The sequence below is a fragment of the Eucalyptus grandis genome, chromosome 3 (assembly GCF_016545825.1).
Source record: "Eucalyptus grandis isolate ANBG69807.140 chromosome 3, ASM1654582v1, whole genome shotgun sequence".
NCBI lineage: Eukaryota > Viridiplantae > Streptophyta > Magnoliopsida > Myrtales > Myrtaceae > Eucalyptus > Eucalyptus grandis.
The window spans coordinates 69,036,131-69,057,129 of NC_052614.1; the positions used below are offsets into that span (position 1 = coordinate 69,036,131).

The following is a 20,999-nucleotide window of genomic DNA, read 5'->3' on the forward strand; positions in this document are numbered from 1 at the left end:
CCAGCTGGGCCTTGAAGCGCCAAATAGGGAAATCCGCCAAAGTGCCATTGCTCATGAATTCATACATCGTAGGCCTGTTGACCTTCATTGCAGTATCCAAAACTGCACTGTTCTGTGGTCAGTTCCGGCCACCTGCACTCCACTTTCTTTCAAACTCCTTCTCACTTTCTCCAAATTCTGTCGCCAACACTTTTACCGCCACGAAGCTTGTATCCTCGGATCCAAGAACACCTTGTACACTGTTCCAAAAGCACCCCTACCCAGTTCTTCTTTGAATCCATATGTTGCTTCGTGAAGCTCCTGATAAGTGAAAGTCCGCATGCCTGTAACTTGATTGATCTGGACTGGTCGTGACAACTTAGAATCCCTACATCGGAAGCTTCTATATATTAAATAGGTAATGAGTAAAAGCAAGTTCACAAAGACAGAGCAACTCAACAGCACGATCCGATGATCATCAGAGTCGTATTCTTGTTTTTCTTCTGGTCATTTTTTGTGCATTTTGAAGTCGTGTCATGTATCCTGACCTTGATCAGAGTTTTTCCAGTCTCCCATGAACCCATCCTTCCATTGGAAAGAGGGTTCTTCTTTTCCAGCAAACTCCATCTTCGAAATGGCGGCTGCGCAAAACAATCAACTAAGCAAGCCTCTCTGCACCAGTCCTCGTTTTGTCCCGTGCTATGCTCGTAAACGGACGCTGGCCAGTCTGTTTGGAGCATTTCACGCAAAACGAACTGGTCTGTTTCAGGCCTACTTCCGTTACAACTCTGTGGTACGAAGTCCGGTATGCATCCATTCATCTCATTCGTTGAATCTAACGGAGTATATCCAGGTGGGCATCGGCATCGGGGCCTCAGATCATCTCCAAGAATACAGTAGCTGTTGAAGCCACAAGCTCCACTGCCAACCTCTTGGGTGATGCTCCTGCATATATTAGGCGGGACTGGGTCAGAGACATTCGACCAGCCCATTGGCCAGCCAGAACTTGAATTTGCCGTCTTAGGGTGGATATATTGCATGAATACCCCGTCGTATTCAAGGATCGCTCTTCGGTAAAATCCGTTGGTCGGGACTGTGCCTGAGATGAGCAGTTTGAGCACCGTTCCATTCCTAGCCGTGAGGTAGACCTGACCACTTTGATTGAATATCAACTAGAAGCCGCTATCGACGGTGTCGCTGGCCCAGTAGAAATATGAGTCATAATACGGGTTAGGACTGGTATAGAATGCTAGATTTCCATCGTCTCCTAGCATGAAGTGGAATCTCCCGGCGGAATAATTCATTTTGGAGTAGTGAGCGTTGACTTTAGTCCTAACATCTAACCGTTGCGTAGGCAGTATCGTATCCGTCGGATGGCTAAACGAATCCCACAAGTTGACGTGGCTCGCACTCGCTAGGATGAAGTTCCCCGTGTCGAGCATAGCCGCATACGCTAAGCCATTGCCGTTCAGGCCAGAAGACCACAGCTCTCTCTCTCGGGTTGGGTCGTAGCACCAGCCCGCCGTTGGCGGTCAACTGCACTTTCGAACCTTCGGGCGCTAGATTATCGCCATTCGCCGACCAGACGATGGTCTTGTCCTCTATCTTTCTCGAACCATATAGCCAACAAATGAGCTCCTCTTCCCATTCTCCGAAACCCAAAGGCGAACTCGCCCAACGGCGACAGCCAGGAAGAGTTCCTGTCGTTCGCTGTCAACGAGGAGCCCAAGGTCAAGTTGCCGCGGGTCTGAGCTTCGGTGGAAAGGGGAAGTGGAGCGAGTACTAAAAAGGATTCCTAGTATAACTGAAGCCATGTTTGATGAAACAGGCGTGCTCCTTGAGTTGAGCTACTTCGGCCTTAAGGATGAAACCAACGTTCTTATAGAGATTCCCAACTTTCCAAGCTACCAGAGTCTCCCTCCTTTTTCTCCACGGCAAGTTTGAACCAAAGTTGTGCACAGCCTTTGCCCATGTCAACACGTATATCTACACTATCTTTGACCAAAAACAAAACACATATATCTATCTAGAATAATGATTTTACCATATGGTCTGAAGTTTTATAAAAGCTCCATCTGTAATAAAAGGAAATGATTGATCAAAATATAAGGTGATATTCGTAAATATATTTTATTAAGCAACCTTTTCTTTTTCTTTTTTATTAATAGACCATTTAGAAGTGTATGATGAGAATCCAATTTAGCAATTTGATCTTTCTTTTGTTTTTCGTTATTGAGGCCTTTTTTTTTTCCTTTACTTTATCTTGTTTCCTTGTTCTAAAAGTATTTTATTAGTTCCATTAATATTTTCATCAACATTTAAATAAAAATAATTTATGATAGTATCATTGATATTGATTTTTTTTCGGTTTATAATGTTTTAGCAAATTTATATTTTCTCTATTTTCTTTGTTTTTCACTTTTTTAATAGAAATTAATACTAAAAGAACTTGTCAAATTTAGAATAAGGCGACTGCTCCATAAGCTTGCCAGGGGACCCGGACACTTTTCGAGGAAGGCACAAATTTGGAAGACTTTGACCGAAGGTCGTCATACAGGAGACTTTATGAGATGAAAGGGATGGAAGAAGATGGCCCTTATATCACGTTGGTAAACTCCACTAAGCTAAAAGCAGGCCCACTAATTTCAAGTAATTTGTTAATTTCAACAGTAAAATTTGGTTTCATCAATACATTATTAAGTTACCAATTTCAATCGTGGAGCTTTTTCTAAATATTGATTAATTAATAAAAATACTTATAAAATTTAAAAAGAAAATGATGTTCTCGACTCATAAAAGAAAATGATATATCGAACCCGTAGTCATTTTAATATATATATATATATATATATATAATTGATTCATCTATATTTTATTTTGTATTTATATTTTTCTCCATTTTCTTTATATTTTCACATAAAACAATGGTGAAAAAGCTATTGCCATAAACAAGATGACAATAAACTTTTATTTTTAAAAGGCATGTGCCTTGCACATGCTAACAGAATGGAGTAACAATTTTAAAGTTTAAGGGCAAATATATATCATTGCAAAGTGCGAGAGAGAGATTTGAGTAATTTCTTCATGATTTTCTTTCCAACAGAAAATTTGCCACTTTATTAGAAATTTACTAACTTGTAACTTGTAAGGACTTACGTGGTAACCTACTAATTTCACTGCTACGATTTAGTTTTAAATGGTCAATTTCTAAATAATTGGACAACTTGCGTTCCACTTGAAATCGGTATTACTACCTTATAAGCGGAACTATATGGTAAGTTATTAATTTATATGAAAGTTAAACATTTCACCACTAAATTTCTGTTTTGAATAATAAATTTCTGAAAAAGAGTTAATGACTTATCATTGCATTTATTGATGATAAATTGCCACCATTGTTAGTGCATTACCACATCAGTTGACTAAGAAGTCCCTAGTTACGTGATTTTATCAATAAAATTTGGAATTCACTGATTGAGTTTGAATTCTGACACGTGAATTTTTGACACATGATTTTGATACATGGGGTCAATTTTAAAAATTTTCAATAAATGATTTCTAAATGTATATATCCAAAATATAAAAAATAATAATAAAAATAATAAATGGGGAAAGAAGAAAAATCTAGTTTTCTTTTTTTTTTTCTCTTTTAACTAGGGGTGTGCATGGTCCGGCGGGCGGTTCCCGACCTAGAACCGGGAACCGCCCGCTAAGGACCGGTTCCAAAATCGGAACCGGGATCCACCCGTTTATTGCATGGATCCACCCTGGAACCGACCGCGGTCCGGTCCGGTTCCCGGGTGGATCCATGGAACTGATTTTTGATGCCAAAAATTCTGGTTTCGCGAGGAGAAACCCACCGAGAACCCAATTCAATTGTCGTGAGAGAAGAGAGACAAGGTGACGGGGATGGACAAAAGAAGGCAGCGAAGGCGAGCGGAGAACCTGTTGGACCCTTGTACACAGTGATTACTAATGCACCAAGAATTGATGCAACGGTTCCCACAATGGAGCAAACAAACAAGTCAAGAATAGAGCAAACAAACAAGTCAAGAACTTAAAACCCTTCTCCCCCCTTTCGCCTGCCATCAATGGAGCTAGCGAGTGACAGGCATGAGCAGAGCACGAACTTGCGAGAGATGATGAAGGGGCAAGGAAGGAGGACGAGAGAGGAGAGGGCATTACAGTAGAAGGCGAAGGTGTACTTGTTGAGCCCGTCAGACATTGGCCATTTTCGCCACCACCATGCTGCTCGCTTGAACCAAAACCACCATTATCATCCCCACGAATGGCAGCGAACCCCGGCCCCCTCCATCTCCATCTCTCTCTCTAGCTCTCTAGCTCTCTTCTCAGTTCATGGGTGAAATAATTGGAGGACCCCAAGAAGCTTTCCTCCGTTTTACGGACCGCCATCGATTGGATGATTTTGTTTGACTTTAAAACTGACGGAAGACAAAGATCTCTCCCTCCAACGGAAGATAGTGGCGGAGGAGGAGCAATGGCGGCGTGGATACTCGGGGATGAATCGAAGACGAAGAGAAGAAACAGAGAGAATCGAAGGCTGAGGAAGAAACAGAGAGAGAAGAGACACGATTAGGGTTTCGCTGAATTAGGGCTCCGCGAGTCGCGACTTTTGTTTTGTTTAGTATTTTTTTTTTTTAATTATAAATAGGTACCGGTCCGGTCCGGGTGGGCGGGCGGGCGGGCGGATCCGCCCACGGAACCGGAACCGGACCGGTTCCCACCGGTTCTCAACAATTGGACCGGGAACGGACGGTTCCCTCAAGAACCGCCGGTTCCGGGCGGTTCCGTCCGGTTCCGGGCGGTCCGGCGGTTCCCGGGTATTTTGCACACCCCTACTTTTAACTCTTACTTCCATGATACAATTTACTTTCCAAGTTTTTTTTTTTTTTTTTTTCTATTTTCTACCGACAAGTCTAACACGTAAGTCCAAAATGTGAATGGCTTGTTTTTTTTCCCTCTCTCCAAGTTTTATGAATTATTTGAATTGAGTTAAATTTATCAAATTGAAGTAATGAATAATATTAATTGATGGTGGACTAATATTTTTAGTATAAATTCATTCTAGGCTTCTATTATTATTTATTTATTTGTGAATTTGAATTAAATTAATTTGATTAAAATAATCATAAAAATGATAATTTATTATGTATATATAATAATATAAATTTAATATATAACGTGTCATAATATGTCGAAATTCTTTATTTTTTTAAAAATAACTTATCGACGTGTCATATTGCGTGTCTATATCGCGTGTTGGTACTACTTAGGTTGGAACTTTGACCAACAAGTTACATGATATAACCAAATTTTAATAATATTGGAAAAGTGCCGTGCATGAAACATGACTGGAGTAGGCGTGGCGTGTTTCTTAGTTTCTCCGTACGTGGAAATTTTGAAAAAGGCAAGTCTGCTTGGGCGAAGCCACTAAGCTTCGGCCGCGACCCAGAAAGTTCTCAAGGAGAAACAGACAAATTTAGAAGACTTTAAATTGACGGAAACGTGTTTTAGGGAGGAGGAGATTTTGGGAGTTGAAAATGTTTTTGACCGAAACACGAAGATTCGATTCCCGCGGAAATCAAAGCGACTGCAGGTCACTTCGTGGGAATTGAACGTTTCGGTGCGTGTACAGACGTGGAAATTTGCGGCGGTGTCCCGCGTGAAGCATGCATGCTGTATGAACACGATCTCATGCCGAACTGTATAAACGCAAGCTCATGTTTGCTTACGGATCACGATCGCTTGACCGCCTTTTTCATGTGTTTGTCACGAAAGTGAAGCGGGACCCAGTAGATCATCATGCAAAACGCTCAAAATATTAAAAAAATTCAAAATAGTAAATAAAGAAGCAAAAAGAAAAAGCAAAAAGAAAAGCGTCTGAAATACTTTTCCCCCGCCACCCCACTCCCTAATCACCGCTAATTTTGACTCTAATCAGATCGCTAATGGACTTCACAAGAAAAAGACAACACTCCTAATCTATCCACGAGAAATCTGCTGCTTTGTTTCGTGCGATGGAGGTTCTCCCCGTGCAGACAATTACCTCCTCCTTCTCCTTATTCTTCCTCGTGCTCTGAAGCACGCCGCTGGATTGTGCTTTGCCGGCGGAGGTAGGCGAGGAGAGGAATGTTCTCGACGTGAGCGGCGTACTCCCCACGATTGTGAACCGTGTCATTGGGATGACCTAATGCTTGCTGCGTAGACTGCAATTGAGTCTTGTGCAGCTTGCAGAGGAATGACTACATTAATGATCGATGGACAAAATTCAGCATATATTCTGCAGAAATTTGCATACATCAAATTTGTGTACATTAAATTGGTCTGTTAACTCTGACTATCGAAAAAGTTGATATAATTTTTTTCATTGTTGTTCAAAAGGAAATGCGTTGATATGGATGTCATGTCAGCTAATTAGAAGAAAAACATTAAAAGATATTAAAGCTAAATGTTGGATGTTGCAATTAAACTCTAATCAATTAATAGTTGCGGACTGCGGTCTGTGGCGTTGTGGTGATTCAATGCTTAGAATGAGATAGGTCTTTGTGCAACATGGAGAGGAATGGCTACAGTAATGATGAATGAACGTAATTCTGCAGATATTCTACTAAAGTTTGCTTGTAGTAGTTCTAGGTTTCGAAACTCCTGTATGTTTGATTAAATGGATGTTGCGGTGACATGACTATCCTATTCTCATGGACTTAACAACAGTATGCAAAATGTAGCACATCTAAAAGCTATTTGGTTTACATTATGGCCCAATTGCGCTTTTGTAATAAGTTTAGAACTTTCGGTAGACTTATCCTCTAAAAATATAGAGCATTTAGAGCTTATAGAAGACCAATGAAGTGTCAAGTCACCATCTTTAAAAAAATCTTATGGATGACCACCGGAGAGAAGTAAGGTAAATACTTGACTTTAAATTTCGATTTAGTGCTCTGTATGTGATAAACGAACCACAAACGAAAACCTTCTAGGACATCAAGGTGATGAAGATTAGAGATGAATGGATTTAAACGGAGCTTGGTTTACTCATGCTAGATACACATGGTTTTGCTTGGGGACTCATTGTTGATGCCTATAATTAGGGATTTAATCGGTTGATCCTTATATATATATATATGGGCGTGTGTGAATTTGCATTATTTAACAAAATTCATGCTTCTCACTACATTTCATCGTAAATAAAGGGGATTGTGATTTTTGCTACATCATGGGAGACTCGACTTGACGAGAATATTGAAGCCTTTGATATCATTTTCACTCATACATCATCAACACAGCGGTCTACAAATATTCGCCTCGGGGATTGTTTTTAGTTCTAATTTGCATCATCAAAAATCCTAAGGAGAACGAACCAAGTTGAGGCCGAACCAAGCAGCAACGCCAAACCCTAACTCCAGATAATTTAACCGGGGCCGGCCACATGAAGATGATATTGGGCTACATGCTCTTAAATTGAGCGTGCATTGGACAAGGAGGATGTGTATTCTTTAAATGGAATGGCCTCATGCATGCATGCAGAGGGAACAAGCTCATAATTGTCTAATGACTTTCTGCTTCGCCAGCTGCATGAACAGGGGCATTCACCCACTTCTATGAAATTGGCGCAAGCAGACTTTTTCCGGAGCGAAATAAACGAAAGATGAAGCCCTTGACCAAAACATCGTCCGTCCTATCGAATCGAGAATATGACATGAAAATGATGGCGAACGAGCTGGCAGACGCCGTGGCTGACTAAGACAACTATGAAATCGATCCCTTTAACACTTCTCCGGTGCAGATTGATTATTGGATTTGGATCTTCGAGATCTCTCCCTTGTCCAGTCCCGTCCTGCTTAGAAAATTGTCTGCCTTGTGTTGCTTCCCGCAAGTTCTCAAATGGAAAAATTGAGAGAAAATTCGTCCGATTATGCTTCCAACTACGTGATTTGCGGACAGTGATTTTTTGGGCTATGACAAGTTGGTCGCCCGAAGGAAGTGAGAGTGCCCTTCTGTATGAATAAAAAGGCAGCAGAGCTATTGAAATTGGGATTTCTGGGCACCCGATTCATGCCTTGAGGACCGGCAACTTTCATACGGTTCTCATCATCTAATTTAGCAGAGAAGATCTACTTTGCTTGGGTCAGGTTGAAACACTGTTCTACTGCGTCGAATGCAATTTCTATGAAGCAAAATCATCGATTGGAAAACGCTTTGATGGAGCCGCATTAGTTTTTTTCGTGACATACAGGAATATGATCCACGTAGAATTCCTACGAGATTCAACACAAGAATGCCCGTGACTTTAAATTTACCAGTGACTGGTTCTGCATCATTTCGTATAGTTACTTGATCATTCAACAATATAAATCTCTCTTCAAAGTTGCATGCGGCCTCGCATGCAATCCTTTCTGCTGACCATCGTCAACATGTTCTCTCTTGGAACTGGTGGTACTGGGACTTTAACAGCTCCTTCCAACATCTGAGTAGTTTTCTTCATGGTTGGCCTCAAAGCCGGGTCTTCTTGGATGCACCACAATGCTGTCATCACAAATCTTTTCTCCATCTTTATGTCCCTTGACGCCTCCTCATCGCTCTCCACTAGCTGAAGCACGCTCCTGTTGTGGTAGAAGTCATAAACCCAGTCGACCATTACAATTTGAGCTTCAATTTCGGCTTCCAGCTCATAGTTCTTTCTGCAACAGATGAGCTCAACCAACAAAATGCCAAAGCTGTAAACATCTACTTTGTTAGAAATAGGCATATTCCTGAACCATTCTGGCGCTAAATAACCTCTGCTTCCTCTAACTCTAGTGGTGGTTCGTGTTTGGTTCGCCATCAAGAGCTTAGCTAATTAGAAATCTGATATTTTTGCAATGAGGGAGCCATCAAGAAGAATATTATGCGGCTTGATGTCGCAGTGGATTATGTGCCTGGTGCAATTGTCATGCAAGTAAGCGAGGCCTCGCGCAACACCACAGGCAATTTCTATTCTTTTATACCAGCTGGGCCTTGAAGAGCCGAAAAGAAAATCTGCCAAAGTGCCGTTACTCATGAATTCATACACCAGTAGTCGATGTTGACCTTCATTGCAGAATCCAAGCAACTGCACCAAGTTCTTGTGGTTAGTTTGGCCAATTACACTCACTTCTCTTTCAAACTCCTTCTCGCTTTCTCCGGTCCTTGTAGCTAACACTTTTACTACCACAAAGTTTTTATCCTTGGATCCAAGAGCACCTTTGTACACTGTTCCAAAGGCACCCCTACCCACTTCTTCTTTGAATCCATATGTTGCTTCTTGAAGCTCCTGATAAGTGAAAGTTCGCATGCCTGTAACTTGTTTGATCTAGACTAGTTGTGACAACTTAGAATCCCTAGATCGGAAGCTTCTATGTATTAAATAAGCAAAGAGGAGTAGAAGCAAGTTCACAAACACAGAGCTACTCAACAGCACCGATCCGATGATAATTAGAGTCGAATTCTTGTTTCCATTTCCCATAGATTTTGAAGTCGAGTTATCTTTCCTAACCTTGATCAGAGCTTTTCCACCCTGACTAGTATCACTTTGATCCATCCTTCCATTGGAAAGAGGGATCTTCTTTTTCCAGCAAGTTCCGCCGCCGAAAATAGCACTGCACAAAAACAATCAACCAAGCAAGCCTCTCTGCAACTGTCCTCGGTTTGTGCCATTGCTACGCTCGTAATCAGACAGTGGCCAGTTTATATTGAGCATTTCCCGGAAAGTGAACTGGTCTGTTTCCGGCCTACTTCCATCACAACTCTGGGGTACGAAGTCCTGTCTGCATCCGCTCATCTCATTTGCATGGAGTATATCCGAGTGGGCAGAGGCACTGGGGCCTATGATCAACGTGATCGTCTCTAAGAGCGCAGTAGCTATTGAAGCCACATGCTCCAGAACCGATATTTTGCATGATGTTTGTGCATATATTTGGAGGGATCGGGGAAGAGACTATCAACCAGGCAGAACTTGAATTTGTTGTCTTAGGGTAAACATATTGCCTGAAGACCCCATCGTATTCGAGGATTGCTCTTTGGTAAAACTCGTTGGTCAGGACTGTGCTTGAGGTGAGCGATTTGAGCACCGTTCCATTCCTAGCCGTGAGGTAGACCTGACCACCTTGATTGAATATCAATCTGAAGCCGCTACCAATGGTGTTGCTGACCCAGTAAGTATCTGAGGCATCCCACGGGTCAGGACTGGCATAGAATGCGAGATTTTCGTCGTCTCCTAGCTTGAAGTGGAATCTCCCGGTGGAGTAATCCATTTCAGAGTAGCGAGCGTTAACTTTAGTCCATTGATCTAACTGTTGCGTAGGCAGCATCGTGTCGGTCGGTTGGCTGAACGTCTCCCACAAGTTGACATAGTTCTGGCTAACTAGGACAAAGTTTCCCGTGTCAAGCATGGCCGCATGCGCTACACCAGCGTCAGTCGGGCTAGGAGACCGCAACTCTGTTCCATTTGGGTTGGCGAGCACCAGTCGGCCATCGGCAGTCAACTCAATTTTTGAACCTTCTGGTGCTAGATTATCGCCATTCGCTGACCCGACGATGGTCTCGGCCTTTATCTTCTTGAACCATATCGCCAACAAATGAGCTCCTCGTCCCATTTTCCGAAACCCGAAGGCAAACTCGCCTGACGGGGATGGCCAGGAAGAATTCCGGTCATCTGCCGTTAACGAGAAGCCCAAGTTTATTGTAGATGTCATCCAGTTATTTTTCCGGACCTTGATCAGAGCTTTATAACCCACACTAGGATCCATCCTACCATTTAAAAGAGGGATCCTCTTTCTCCAGCATGTTTCGTCTCTGAAAACAGCAACTGCACAAGAACAATCAGCCAAGCAAGCCTCTCGGCACGAGTCCTCTGTTTTCGGTTTGCGAACCTCATAATCATTGTACGGCCAGTTTGTATTGGGGCTGTCAAGCAAAACAAACTGGTCTGTTTCAGGCTTACTTTCGTCACAACTCTGTGGTGCGAAGTCCTATCTGCATCCGTTCATCTCGTTCATCGAATCTAACAGAGTATATCCAGGTGGGCAAAGGCATTGGGGCCTCCGAATCGCATCAGCTCCAAGAGTACAGTAGCTGTTGAAGCCACAAACTCCAGTACCGGTACGTCGATGCATGCTCGTGCATATATTTGGAGGGACCGGGGAAGAGACCATGGACCAGCCCTTTGCCCTGTCAGAACTCGAATTTGATGTCTTAGGGTGGACATATTGCCTAAAGACTCCGTCATATTCGAGGATCGCTCTTTGGTAAAATCCGCTGGTTGGAACTTCGTCTGAGGTAACGTTATGGAGTACTGCTCCGTTCCTAGCCGTGAGGTACACCCGACCACTTTGATTGAATATCAACCGGAAGCCGATTCGAGTAGCATAGAGCACGAGATTTCCATCGAGTTGCGGTCCGAAGAGGAATCTCCCAGCGGAGTAATTCATTTCGGAATAGCGAGCTCTAATAACAACCCCCAAATCTAACTGTTGCGTTGGCAGTATCGTATCCGTCGGAACTGGATGAGACAAAAAAAGCTTTCTTCTTTAAAAGCTCCATCAGATGAGCACGGAGAATTAAACCATACAGAAAGGGGGACTCTGAATGTGGAGGTTCATCAATTACAGGAAAACAGTTGTGCCTTGTAGTTCGCAGCACATGTACCACATTAGCGACCTTCTCGATGCCATGAAACAGCTGAAGGGGCCCACTCGCTACATCACCAACTGTTAATTGTCTCATATATGGCTCGGCATAGGTCTCAAGGTAAGGAAAGCCCTTTGCTTTCATGATAAGGTCATAGATGTTGCCGTTGAAAGCATCAGCTACGGTCTTTGAAATAAGAAGAACCACCATCAAGGGTAGCAACAGCAGATTGTTCGTCAGTTCCAAAAGGATTACACATAGAGAAACCGTCATCCTCATAGATCCACCAAGAAAAGAAGCAGCACCCAGCACAGCAAAAGACCATGGTTAAGATTGGAATGAGAACCAATCAACGTTCCAACCAAACGCCCATAAGATGCACCAGTAACTATTACAGGAACGAAAAGGCCAGCAGGAGCGACAATGCCATAGCTAAGTATACTCAAGAAATAACATGTGACAAAGAATATAATTATAGAAGAGTACTGGAACTCGTCATCCGTGCCCTTGCTAAAGAGATTTTGAAGTCCTGTTATGTATCCTGACCTTGATCAGAGCTTTAGTTCCAGCCTCCGATGAATCCTTCCTTCCATTTGAAAGAGGGATCTTCTTTTTCCAGCAAATTCCATCGCCGAAAATGGCGACTGCGCAAAAACAATCAGCCAAGCAAGCCTCTCTGCACCAGTCCTCGGTTTGTGCCACGCTACGCTCGTAATCAGACTCTGGCCAGTTTGTATTGGGCATTTCAAGCAAATCGAATTGGTCTGTTTCACGCCTACTTCCATTACAATTCTGTGGTGCGAAGGCCTGTATGCATCCGTTCATCTTGTTCGTTGAATCTAACAGAGTATATCCAGGTGGGCATTGGCATCGAGGCCTCAGATCATCTCCAAGAGTACAGTAGCTGTTGAAGCCACAAGCTCCACTGCCAATCTGTTGGGCGATGCTCGTGCATAAATTTTGTGGGACTGGGGCAGAGACCCTCGACCAGCCAATAAGCCGGCCAGAACTTGAATTTGCCGTCTTAGGGTGGATATATTGCCTAAATACCCCGTCGTATTCAAGGATCGCTCTTTGGTAATATCCGCTTGTTGGAACTAGTTCTGCGGTGATGGTGTTGAGTATTGTTCCATTCCTGTCCGTGACGTAGACCTGACCACTTTGATTGAATATCAACCGGAAGCCCATACGGCCAGCGGTGATGGTGTTGGTGGCCCAGTATGCATCTGAGACCACCAGCGGGGTAGGAGTGGCATAGAGCACGAGATTTCCGTCGGTTTGCAGTGCGAAGAGGAATCTCCCGGTGGAGTAATTCATTTCGGAATAGCGAGCTTTAACATTAGCCCCAAGATCTAACTGCTGCGTAGGCAATATTGTATCCGTTGGTTGGCTGAACGAATCCCATAAGTTGACGTGGTTCGCGCTTGCTAGGATGAAGTTCCCCGTGTCGAGCATGGCCGCATACGCTAAGCCATTGCCGTTCAGGCCAGAAGACCACAGCTCTCTCTCTTGGGTCGGTAAGCACCAGCCCGCCGTTGGCGGTCAACTGGACTTTCGAACCTTCGGGCGCTAGATTATCGCCATTCGCCGACCAGACGATGGTCTTGTCCTCTATCTTCTCGAACCATATAGCCAACAAATGAGCTCCTGTTCCCATTCTCCGGAACCCGAAGGCAAACTCGCCCAACGGCGACAGCCAGGAAGAGTTCTGGTCGTTCGCCGTCAACAAGGAGCCCAAGGTCAAGTTGCCGCGGATCTGAGCTTCGGCGGAAAGGGGAAGTGGAACGAGTACTAGAAGGATTCCTAGTATAACTGAAGCCATGTCAGGCGTGATCCTTGAGTTGAGCTACTTCGGCCTTAAGGATGAAACCAACGTTCTTATAGAGACTGCCTCCTTTCCAAGCTACCGGAGTCTCTCCCGTACGTCCCGTCCTTCACGGCGGACAGCCTTTGCCCATGTCAACCCGTATATCTATCAACTATCTTTGACCAAAAACAAAACACATATATCTATCTAGAATAATGACTTTACCATATGGTCTGAAGTTTTATAAAAGCTCCATCTGTAATAAAAGGAAATGATTGATCAAAATATAAGGTGATATTCGTTAATATATTTTATTAATCAACTTTTTTTTTTTTTGTATTAATAGACCATTTAGAAGTGTATGATGAGCATCCAATTTTCGCAATTTGGTCTTTCTTTTGTTTTTCGTTATTGAGGCCTTTTTTGCCTTTTTACTTTGTCTCGTTTCTTTTTTCTTAAAGTATCTTATTAGTTCCATTAATATTTTCATCAACATTTAAATAAAAATAATTTATGATAGTATCATTGGTATTGATTTTTTTCGGATTATAATGTTTTAGCAAATTTATATTTTCTCTATTTTCTTTGTTTTTCACTCTTTTTTTTTTATAGAAATTAATACTGAACGAACTTGTCAAATTTAGAATAAGGCGACTCGCTCCATAAGCTTGCCGGGGACCCGGACAATTTTGAGGAAGGCACAAATTTAGAAGACTTTAACCAAACATCGTCGTACAGAGACTTTATGAGATAAAAGGGATGGAAGAAGATGGCCCTTATATCACGTTGGTAAACTCCACTAAGCTAAAAGCAGGCCACTAATTTCGCAAGTAATTTGTTAATTTCAACAGTAAAATTTTGTTTCATCGATACATTATTAAGTTACCGATTTCAATCGTGGAGCGTTTTCTAAATATTGATTAATTAATAAAAATACTTATAAAAATTAAAAAGGAAATGATGCCCTTGACTCATGAAAGAAAATAATATATCGAATTGTAGTCATTTTTTAAATATATATATTTATAATTGATTCATCTATCATTTTATTTTGTAGTTATATTTTTCTCCATTTCTTTATATTTCCACATAAAACAATGGTGAAAAAGCTATTTCCATAAACAAGATGACAAAAAACTTTTACCCCTTAAAAGGCATGTGCCTTGCACGCCTAACAGAATGGAGTAACAATTTTAAAGTTCAGGGGCAAATATATACTATTGCAAAGTTCGAGAGAGATTTGAGTAATTTCTTCATGATTTTCTTTCCAACAGAAAATTTGCCACTTTATTAGAAATTTACTAACTTGTAACTTGTAAGGACTTATGTGGTAACTTACTAATTTCACTGCTACGATTTAGTTTTAAATGGTCAATTTCTAAATAATTGGACAACTTGCATTCCACTTGAAATTGGTATTACTACCTTATAAGCGGACTTATATGGTGTTATTACTTTATATGAAAGTTATAAATTCCACCACTAAATTTTTGTTTTGAGTAATAAATTTCTAAAAAAAGTTAATGACTTATCATTGCATTTATTGATGGTAAATTGCTACCATCGTTAGTGCATTACCACGTCAGTTGACTAAGAAGTTCCCATTTACGTGAAAATTTAGGAAAAGGCAGGTCTGCTTGGGCGGATCCATTAATCTTCGGTGGTGACCCTGAAATTTCCCAAGGAGAAACAGACAAATTTAGAAGACTTTGACCGAAACATCTTTTAGGTTTAGAGGAGGAGATTTTGGGAGTGAAATGTTTTTTTTTTTTTTTTTTTTACCAAAATACAAAGGATTCGATTCTTGTGGAAAATCAAAGCGATCACAGATCACTTCGTGGAAATTGAATGTTTGAATGCTGTGGTGTCCCGCATCAAGCATGCACGCTAATGGACTTCATGAGAAAAAAACAACACTCCTAATCAATCCCCCCCGCGACCCGCGAAGCGTACACAGCACACCTAACACGACCCCGACAACTGACACGTCAGCACACGCTCGCCACACTGTCCGGTGCTCTCCCTCCATTGTTGTCTTCCTTCCGCTGGGAAATATAGAAATGCAGGAGATGGCTACGTCTATCCACGAGAAATCTGCTGCTTTGTTTCGTGCGATGGAGGTTCTCCCCGTGCAAACAATTACCTCCTCCTTCTCCTTCTTCTTCCTCGTGCTCTGAAGCACGCCGCTGGATTGTGCTTTGCCGGTGGAGGTAAGCGAGGTGAGGAATGTTCTCGACATGAACGGCATACTCCATGCGATTATGAACCGTGTCGTTGAGGTGACCTAATGCTTGCTGCTTAGACTGCAATTGAGTCTTGTGCAGCATGGAGAGGAATGACTACATTAATGATTGATGGACATAATTCAGCATATATTCTGCTGAAATTTGCATACGTCAAATTTGCATACATTAAATCGCTCTATTAACTCTGTTAAATTTAGCTATCGAAAAAAGTTAATATAGTTTTTTCATCGTTGTTCATTAAATGCATTGATATGAATGTCACGTCAACCAATTTAGAAGAAAAATATTAAAAGATATTTAGAGCTAAAGGTTGGATGTTGCAATTAAACTATAATCAATTATTTTCTAAACTTTAGAAAAATAAAATTAGGAAAAAAGTAGAAAACTTAAAGAGAAAATCATTCTCGAGAATCAGCTCCATCAATTTTTGCATTTAGCTACTTTGTTTCACAGTCATAGCTGGTGCTGGTTCTTAAACTTCCATGGCAACGAGATCTCTATTCTTGCTCAAATCCGCCATTCACTAGAGGTTATCCACCTCGCGGCCAAAGGCCAAACACCGCTTTCTCCTTCAATCTTCTTTGACGATGTGGGCTAAGATCATCGTCTCAGATCTGTGCCAGGGTCATCATTTGTCGTAGATCTGAGCAAGGGTCGCAGCCGTAATTGTCGGAGGAGCAAGAGTAGCTAGTGGTAAGGTCCTTGTTGACTCAACAAGTGACGAGGGATGCCACCTTACCGTAGCCGAGCTGTTTATATATAGACAAGATCTCCAATGATCATCTGGTAAGGGAATATGTACGCTTAGAAAATTGTCTGCCTTGTGTTGCTTCCCGCAAGTTCTCAAATGGAAAAATTGAGAAGAAAGTTCGTCTGATTATGCTCCCAACTACGTGATTTGCGGACTGTGATTTTCTGGCCTATAACAAATTGGTCGCCTGAAGGAGGTGAGAGTCCCCTTCTGTATGAATAAGAAAGCAGCAGAGCTATTGAAATTAGGATTTCCGGGTACCCGATGCACGCCTTGAGGGTCGGTGACTTTCATACGGCTCTCATCATCTAATTTAGCAGAGAAGATGTATTTTGCCTGGGTCAGGTTGAAACACTGTTCTACTGCGTCGAATGCAATTTTAACGAAGCAAAATCGTGGATTGGAAAATGCTTTGATGGAGCCACGTACAGGGATATGATCCACGTAGAATTCCCTAAGAAATTCAACTCAAGAATGCCCGTGACTTCAAATTTACCGGTGACAGGTTCTGCATCATTTCATATAATTACTTGATCATTCAACAATATAAATCTCTCTTCACAGTTGCATGCGGCCACGCATGCAATCCTTTCTGCTGACAATCGCCAACCTGTTCTCTCTTGGATACTTGCGAGGGAATGTCCAGCTTGAGTAAGATTTAGCCATTTTAAGTAGGATCCATGCGAGGACATCATGAAAAAGTCTATTCTGGCGTAATAGCAATTACAGACAATACGGATAATTTTCACGATTACAGACTTTAGTTATCTTAATAAGCAAAATCATATTGAACTGATAAAGGAGCTTGGATCTAGAGGGACCGAGACTTCGACAGCTCCTTCCAACATCTGGGTGATTTTCTTCATGTTTGGCCTCAAAGCAGGGGTCTTCCTGGATGCACAACAATGCTGTCATTCTAGGCTTTTATTATTTATCTATTTATTTATGAATTTGAATCAAATTAATTTGATTAAAATAATCATAAAAATGATAATGTATTATGTATATATATATAAATATAAATTTAATATATAACGTGTCCTAGTGTGTCGGAATACTCTATTTTTTTTAGAAATGACTTATCGACGTGTCATGTCGTATCGTATTGCATTTCGCATATCGGTGTCGATGCTACTTAGATTGAAATTTGGACCAACGGGGTACATGATATAACCAACAAAATTTATCATATTGGAAAAGTGCCGTGCACGAAATATGACTGGAATAGGCGGGTTTCTTATAGTTTCTCCGTACGTGGAAGTTTCGAAAAGGCAAGTCTGCTTGGGTGGAGCCATTAATTTACCCAAGAGAAACAGACAAATTTAGAAGACTTTGACCGAGAAGTCTTTTAGGGGGGAGGAGATTTTGGGAGATGAAAATGTTTTCTTGACCAAAACATGAAGATTCGATTCCCGCAGAAATCAAAGCGATTGCAGGTCAACTTCGTGGAAATTGAACTTTTCGGTGCGTGTATGGACGTGGAAATTTGTAGCGGTGTCCCGCATGAAGCATGATGGCGCTTGAGATCTGTCTCTTCCGGCCGACGTCGGCCTACACTCCTTGGCCGTAGGTTGTCCTTCGCGCGCGTGAGTTGCAGAGGCGGAGGGGAAGAAGAGGGAAGAAGGAAGAAGAAGAATAAGAAAGAGGGGGCCGGGCTGGAGGAGAAGGAGGGTGGGCTTGGGCCCGTGAAAGGGAGAGAAAAAGGAGGGGGCTGGGCCTGGCTGCCAATTTTTTGTTTTCTTTTGTTTTTATTGATTGATTTGATTTTTTTTTGTTTTTGTTATTTATTATTTATTATCTGAGAAAAGGAAAAATAAAATAAATTAAGGCCTAATTAATAACCTAATCAAAATTTTAGGTGTCAATAGATGGCTACGTCTATCCACGAGAAATCTGCTGCTTTGTTTCGTGCGATGGAGGTTCTCCCCGTCCAAACAATTACCTCTTCCTTCTCCTTCTTCTTCCTTGTGCTCTGAAGCACGCCGCGAGGAATGTTGTCGACGTGAGCGGCGTACTCCACACGATTGTGAACCGTGTCATTGGGGTGATCTAATGCTTGCTGCTTAGACTGCAATTAAGTCTTGTGCAGCTTGGAGAGGAATGATATGGATGTCACGCCAGCCAATATAGTAGAAAAATATTAAAATATATTTAAAAGCTAAATGTTGGATGTTGCAATTAAACTCTAATCAGTTGTTTTAGAAAATCTACAAAAATAAAATTAGGGAAAAAGAATAAGAAAACTTAAAGAGAAAATCATGCTCCAGAATCGACTCCATCAATTTTTGCATTCAGCTACTTCATTTCACAGCCATAGCTAGTGCTGGTTCTTAAGCTTCCATGGCAACGAGATCTCTATTGTCGCTCAAATCCGCCATTCACTAGAGTTTCACCACCTCGCGGCCAAACACGGCTTCCTCCTTCGATCTTCTTTGACGATGTGGGCCGTGATCATCGTCTCAGATCTGTGTAGGGGTCATCATTTGTCGTAGATCTGAGCAAGGGTCGCGGCCGTAATTGTCGGAGGAGCGAGAGTGGCTAGTGGGAAGGTCCCTGTTGACGAGTGACGAGGCTGGCTCACTTGTCTCCCACATGCTTACTTTATTTTTATTTTTATTTTCAAAATGCGAAGTTGGTAGCAAGGGTCGCACTAGCTTACGTAAGTCTGGTGTGGGACGTTGGCCCCTCGTTGATGCATGGGTGGCCGTTGAGCCGCCACCACCTTTACTGCATCTATGCTATCCTTCTCAGCTTCTCCTATATATATGATTCTTCTTCTTTTTTTCCAAATTTTTTATTTTCTAAAATCTTGAAATCAATTCTTTTTCTTTTTATTTTTTTATTTTTTTAATATCTAACGTGGCAACCTCATCAACACATCTTTCTTAAAGTCGCATCAACTTTTTCTGATAACCAAATATGACGGAGTTAATATAGAAACTTGAGTAAACCGATTTGAAAAGTTTTAAAATTTGATTGTACTTTTTTTTTTTCAAGGTTTAAGGATTCGATTGCACTTTTATAATAAGTTTTAAGACATGTAATACACGAATACCATATAAATATAGAGCATTTAGAGCTTATAGAGGATCAATGGAGTATCAAGTCAATAACTTAATAAAAATATTGTGGACACCCATCGACGAAGCGTGGAAAGCTAACATGCTCAACTTTAAACTTTGATTCTACGCTCAGTAAACAGACCAAGTCTGGATACCTCTTAGGACGTCTAGGTGATGAAGATTAGAGATGGATGAACTTGAAAGGAGCTTGGTTTACTCACAAATTGGGCTGGATAGACATGGCTCTTGCTTGGACCCTCACTATTGACACTTAAATTTTTGCCTATTATATATTTTGAAACATTTTCATAAAATTAGGGATTTAATTTGTTAACCCTTAGCAACTAACCGTCATGCTTCTCCCTACATTTCATCGCAGTTAAGGGGATTGAGGTATTTGCTACATCATGGGAGTTCAAATTGGCGAGAAATTGAAGCCTTCAACATCATTTTCCTCACCTCGTTTTTCCACCTTGGAGATTTTTTTAAGTAACAAGAGACACCTCGTATTTTTGCGGTGTCTATGTGCAATAAATCTCTACTTCGCCACTAGTAAGATTTTAACTCTTTGCGCAGCATCTTTGGGGTTGAAATCCCGCTACTGACAGTCCCCTTTGCTAGGCGATCTGTAAATCCATTATAAAACTTTCTTGACCCGTGTTATACCCTAACCTTAACATGGAGTAATCTCCCTTCCTCTTAAACTTTTTATCGTATCCGAATAAGTTTTTTTTTTTTTTTTTTTTTTGCTTCGCCAGGTGTATTAAGGGCATTCATCTACTTCTATAAAATTGGCGCAAGCAGACTATTCCAAAGTGAAACAAACAAAAGACAAAGACTTAGAACCAAATATCATCCGTTTTGTTGAATAAAAATGACATCAGAACAATAGCAAACGAGCTGGAAGACCCCATAGCTGACAAAAACAGCTATGAAATCGAACCCTTTAACCTTCTCATGCAAATCGATGCTAGATTTGGATCTTCTAGATCTTTCCATTGTCTTGGTATATTTTCCAGTTTCCTCCAGTTTGGACCCATTGTCCAATGGCATTAACAGTAGCTTGCTGAGTGGTATACAAGATCTTCAATGATCATTTGGAAAGTTATATGTATGCCTAGAGTATTGTCTTTCTTTTGTCACTTCGCGCAATTTCTCAACAAATCAATTGAGAAGAAAGTTCGTTTGATTATGCTTCCAACCACGTGATTTGTGGACTCTGATTTCTTTGGTCTATATGAAGTTGGTTGCCAAAAGGAAGTGAAAGTCCCATATGAGTGAATAAAAAAGCAGCAGACCTTTTGAAATTAGGAGTTCAGGGTAGTGATCCTCGACTTGAGGATCGGCAAGTTTCATATGGTTTCTCACCATTCAAATTTAGTAGATAAGATCTGTTTTGCTTCGATGAGGTTAAGATGCTCTTTTACTGCATCCAATGCAATTTTGATGAAGCAAAACGGTTGATGGAAATGCATTGATGGGGTCACATT

General features: G+C 41.4%; 1 protein-coding gene and 1 pseudogene across 1 annotated transcript; both read right to left on the bottom strand.

Moving 5' to 3' along the window:
* LOC120292092 overlaps positions 1-971 on the bottom strand; it is a 13,272-nt pseudogene extending 12,301 nt beyond the window's left edge.
* Positions 972-12,153: 11,182 nt separating this feature from the next.
* LOC120292093 (G-type lectin S-receptor-like serine/threonine-protein kinase LECRK2) lies at positions 12,154-13,465 on the bottom strand. Its single transcript, XM_039309974.1, has 2 exons — positions 13,109-13,465; positions 12,154-13,002 (listed from the first exon to the last, which is right to left on the bottom strand). Exons 1-2 carry the CDS (start codon positions 13,463-13,465, stop codon positions 12,154-12,156), a joined length of 1,206 nt encoding a protein of 401 aa, XP_039165908.1.
* Between the last annotated feature and the right edge of the window lie 7,534 nt (positions 13,466-20,999).

What these genes read in the sequence shown, in the direction of transcription:
- LOC120292093 (XM_039309974.1), bottom strand. Translation starts at nt 13,465, where the DNA reads ATGGCTTCAGTTATACTAGGAATCCTTCTAGTACTCGTTCCACTTCCC. An exon ending in CTGAACGGCAATGGCTTAGC is followed by an intron (nt 13,003 to 13,108) that starts GTATGCGGCCAT and finishes TTGCCTACGCAG; the next exon opens with CAGTTAGATCTTGGGGCTAA.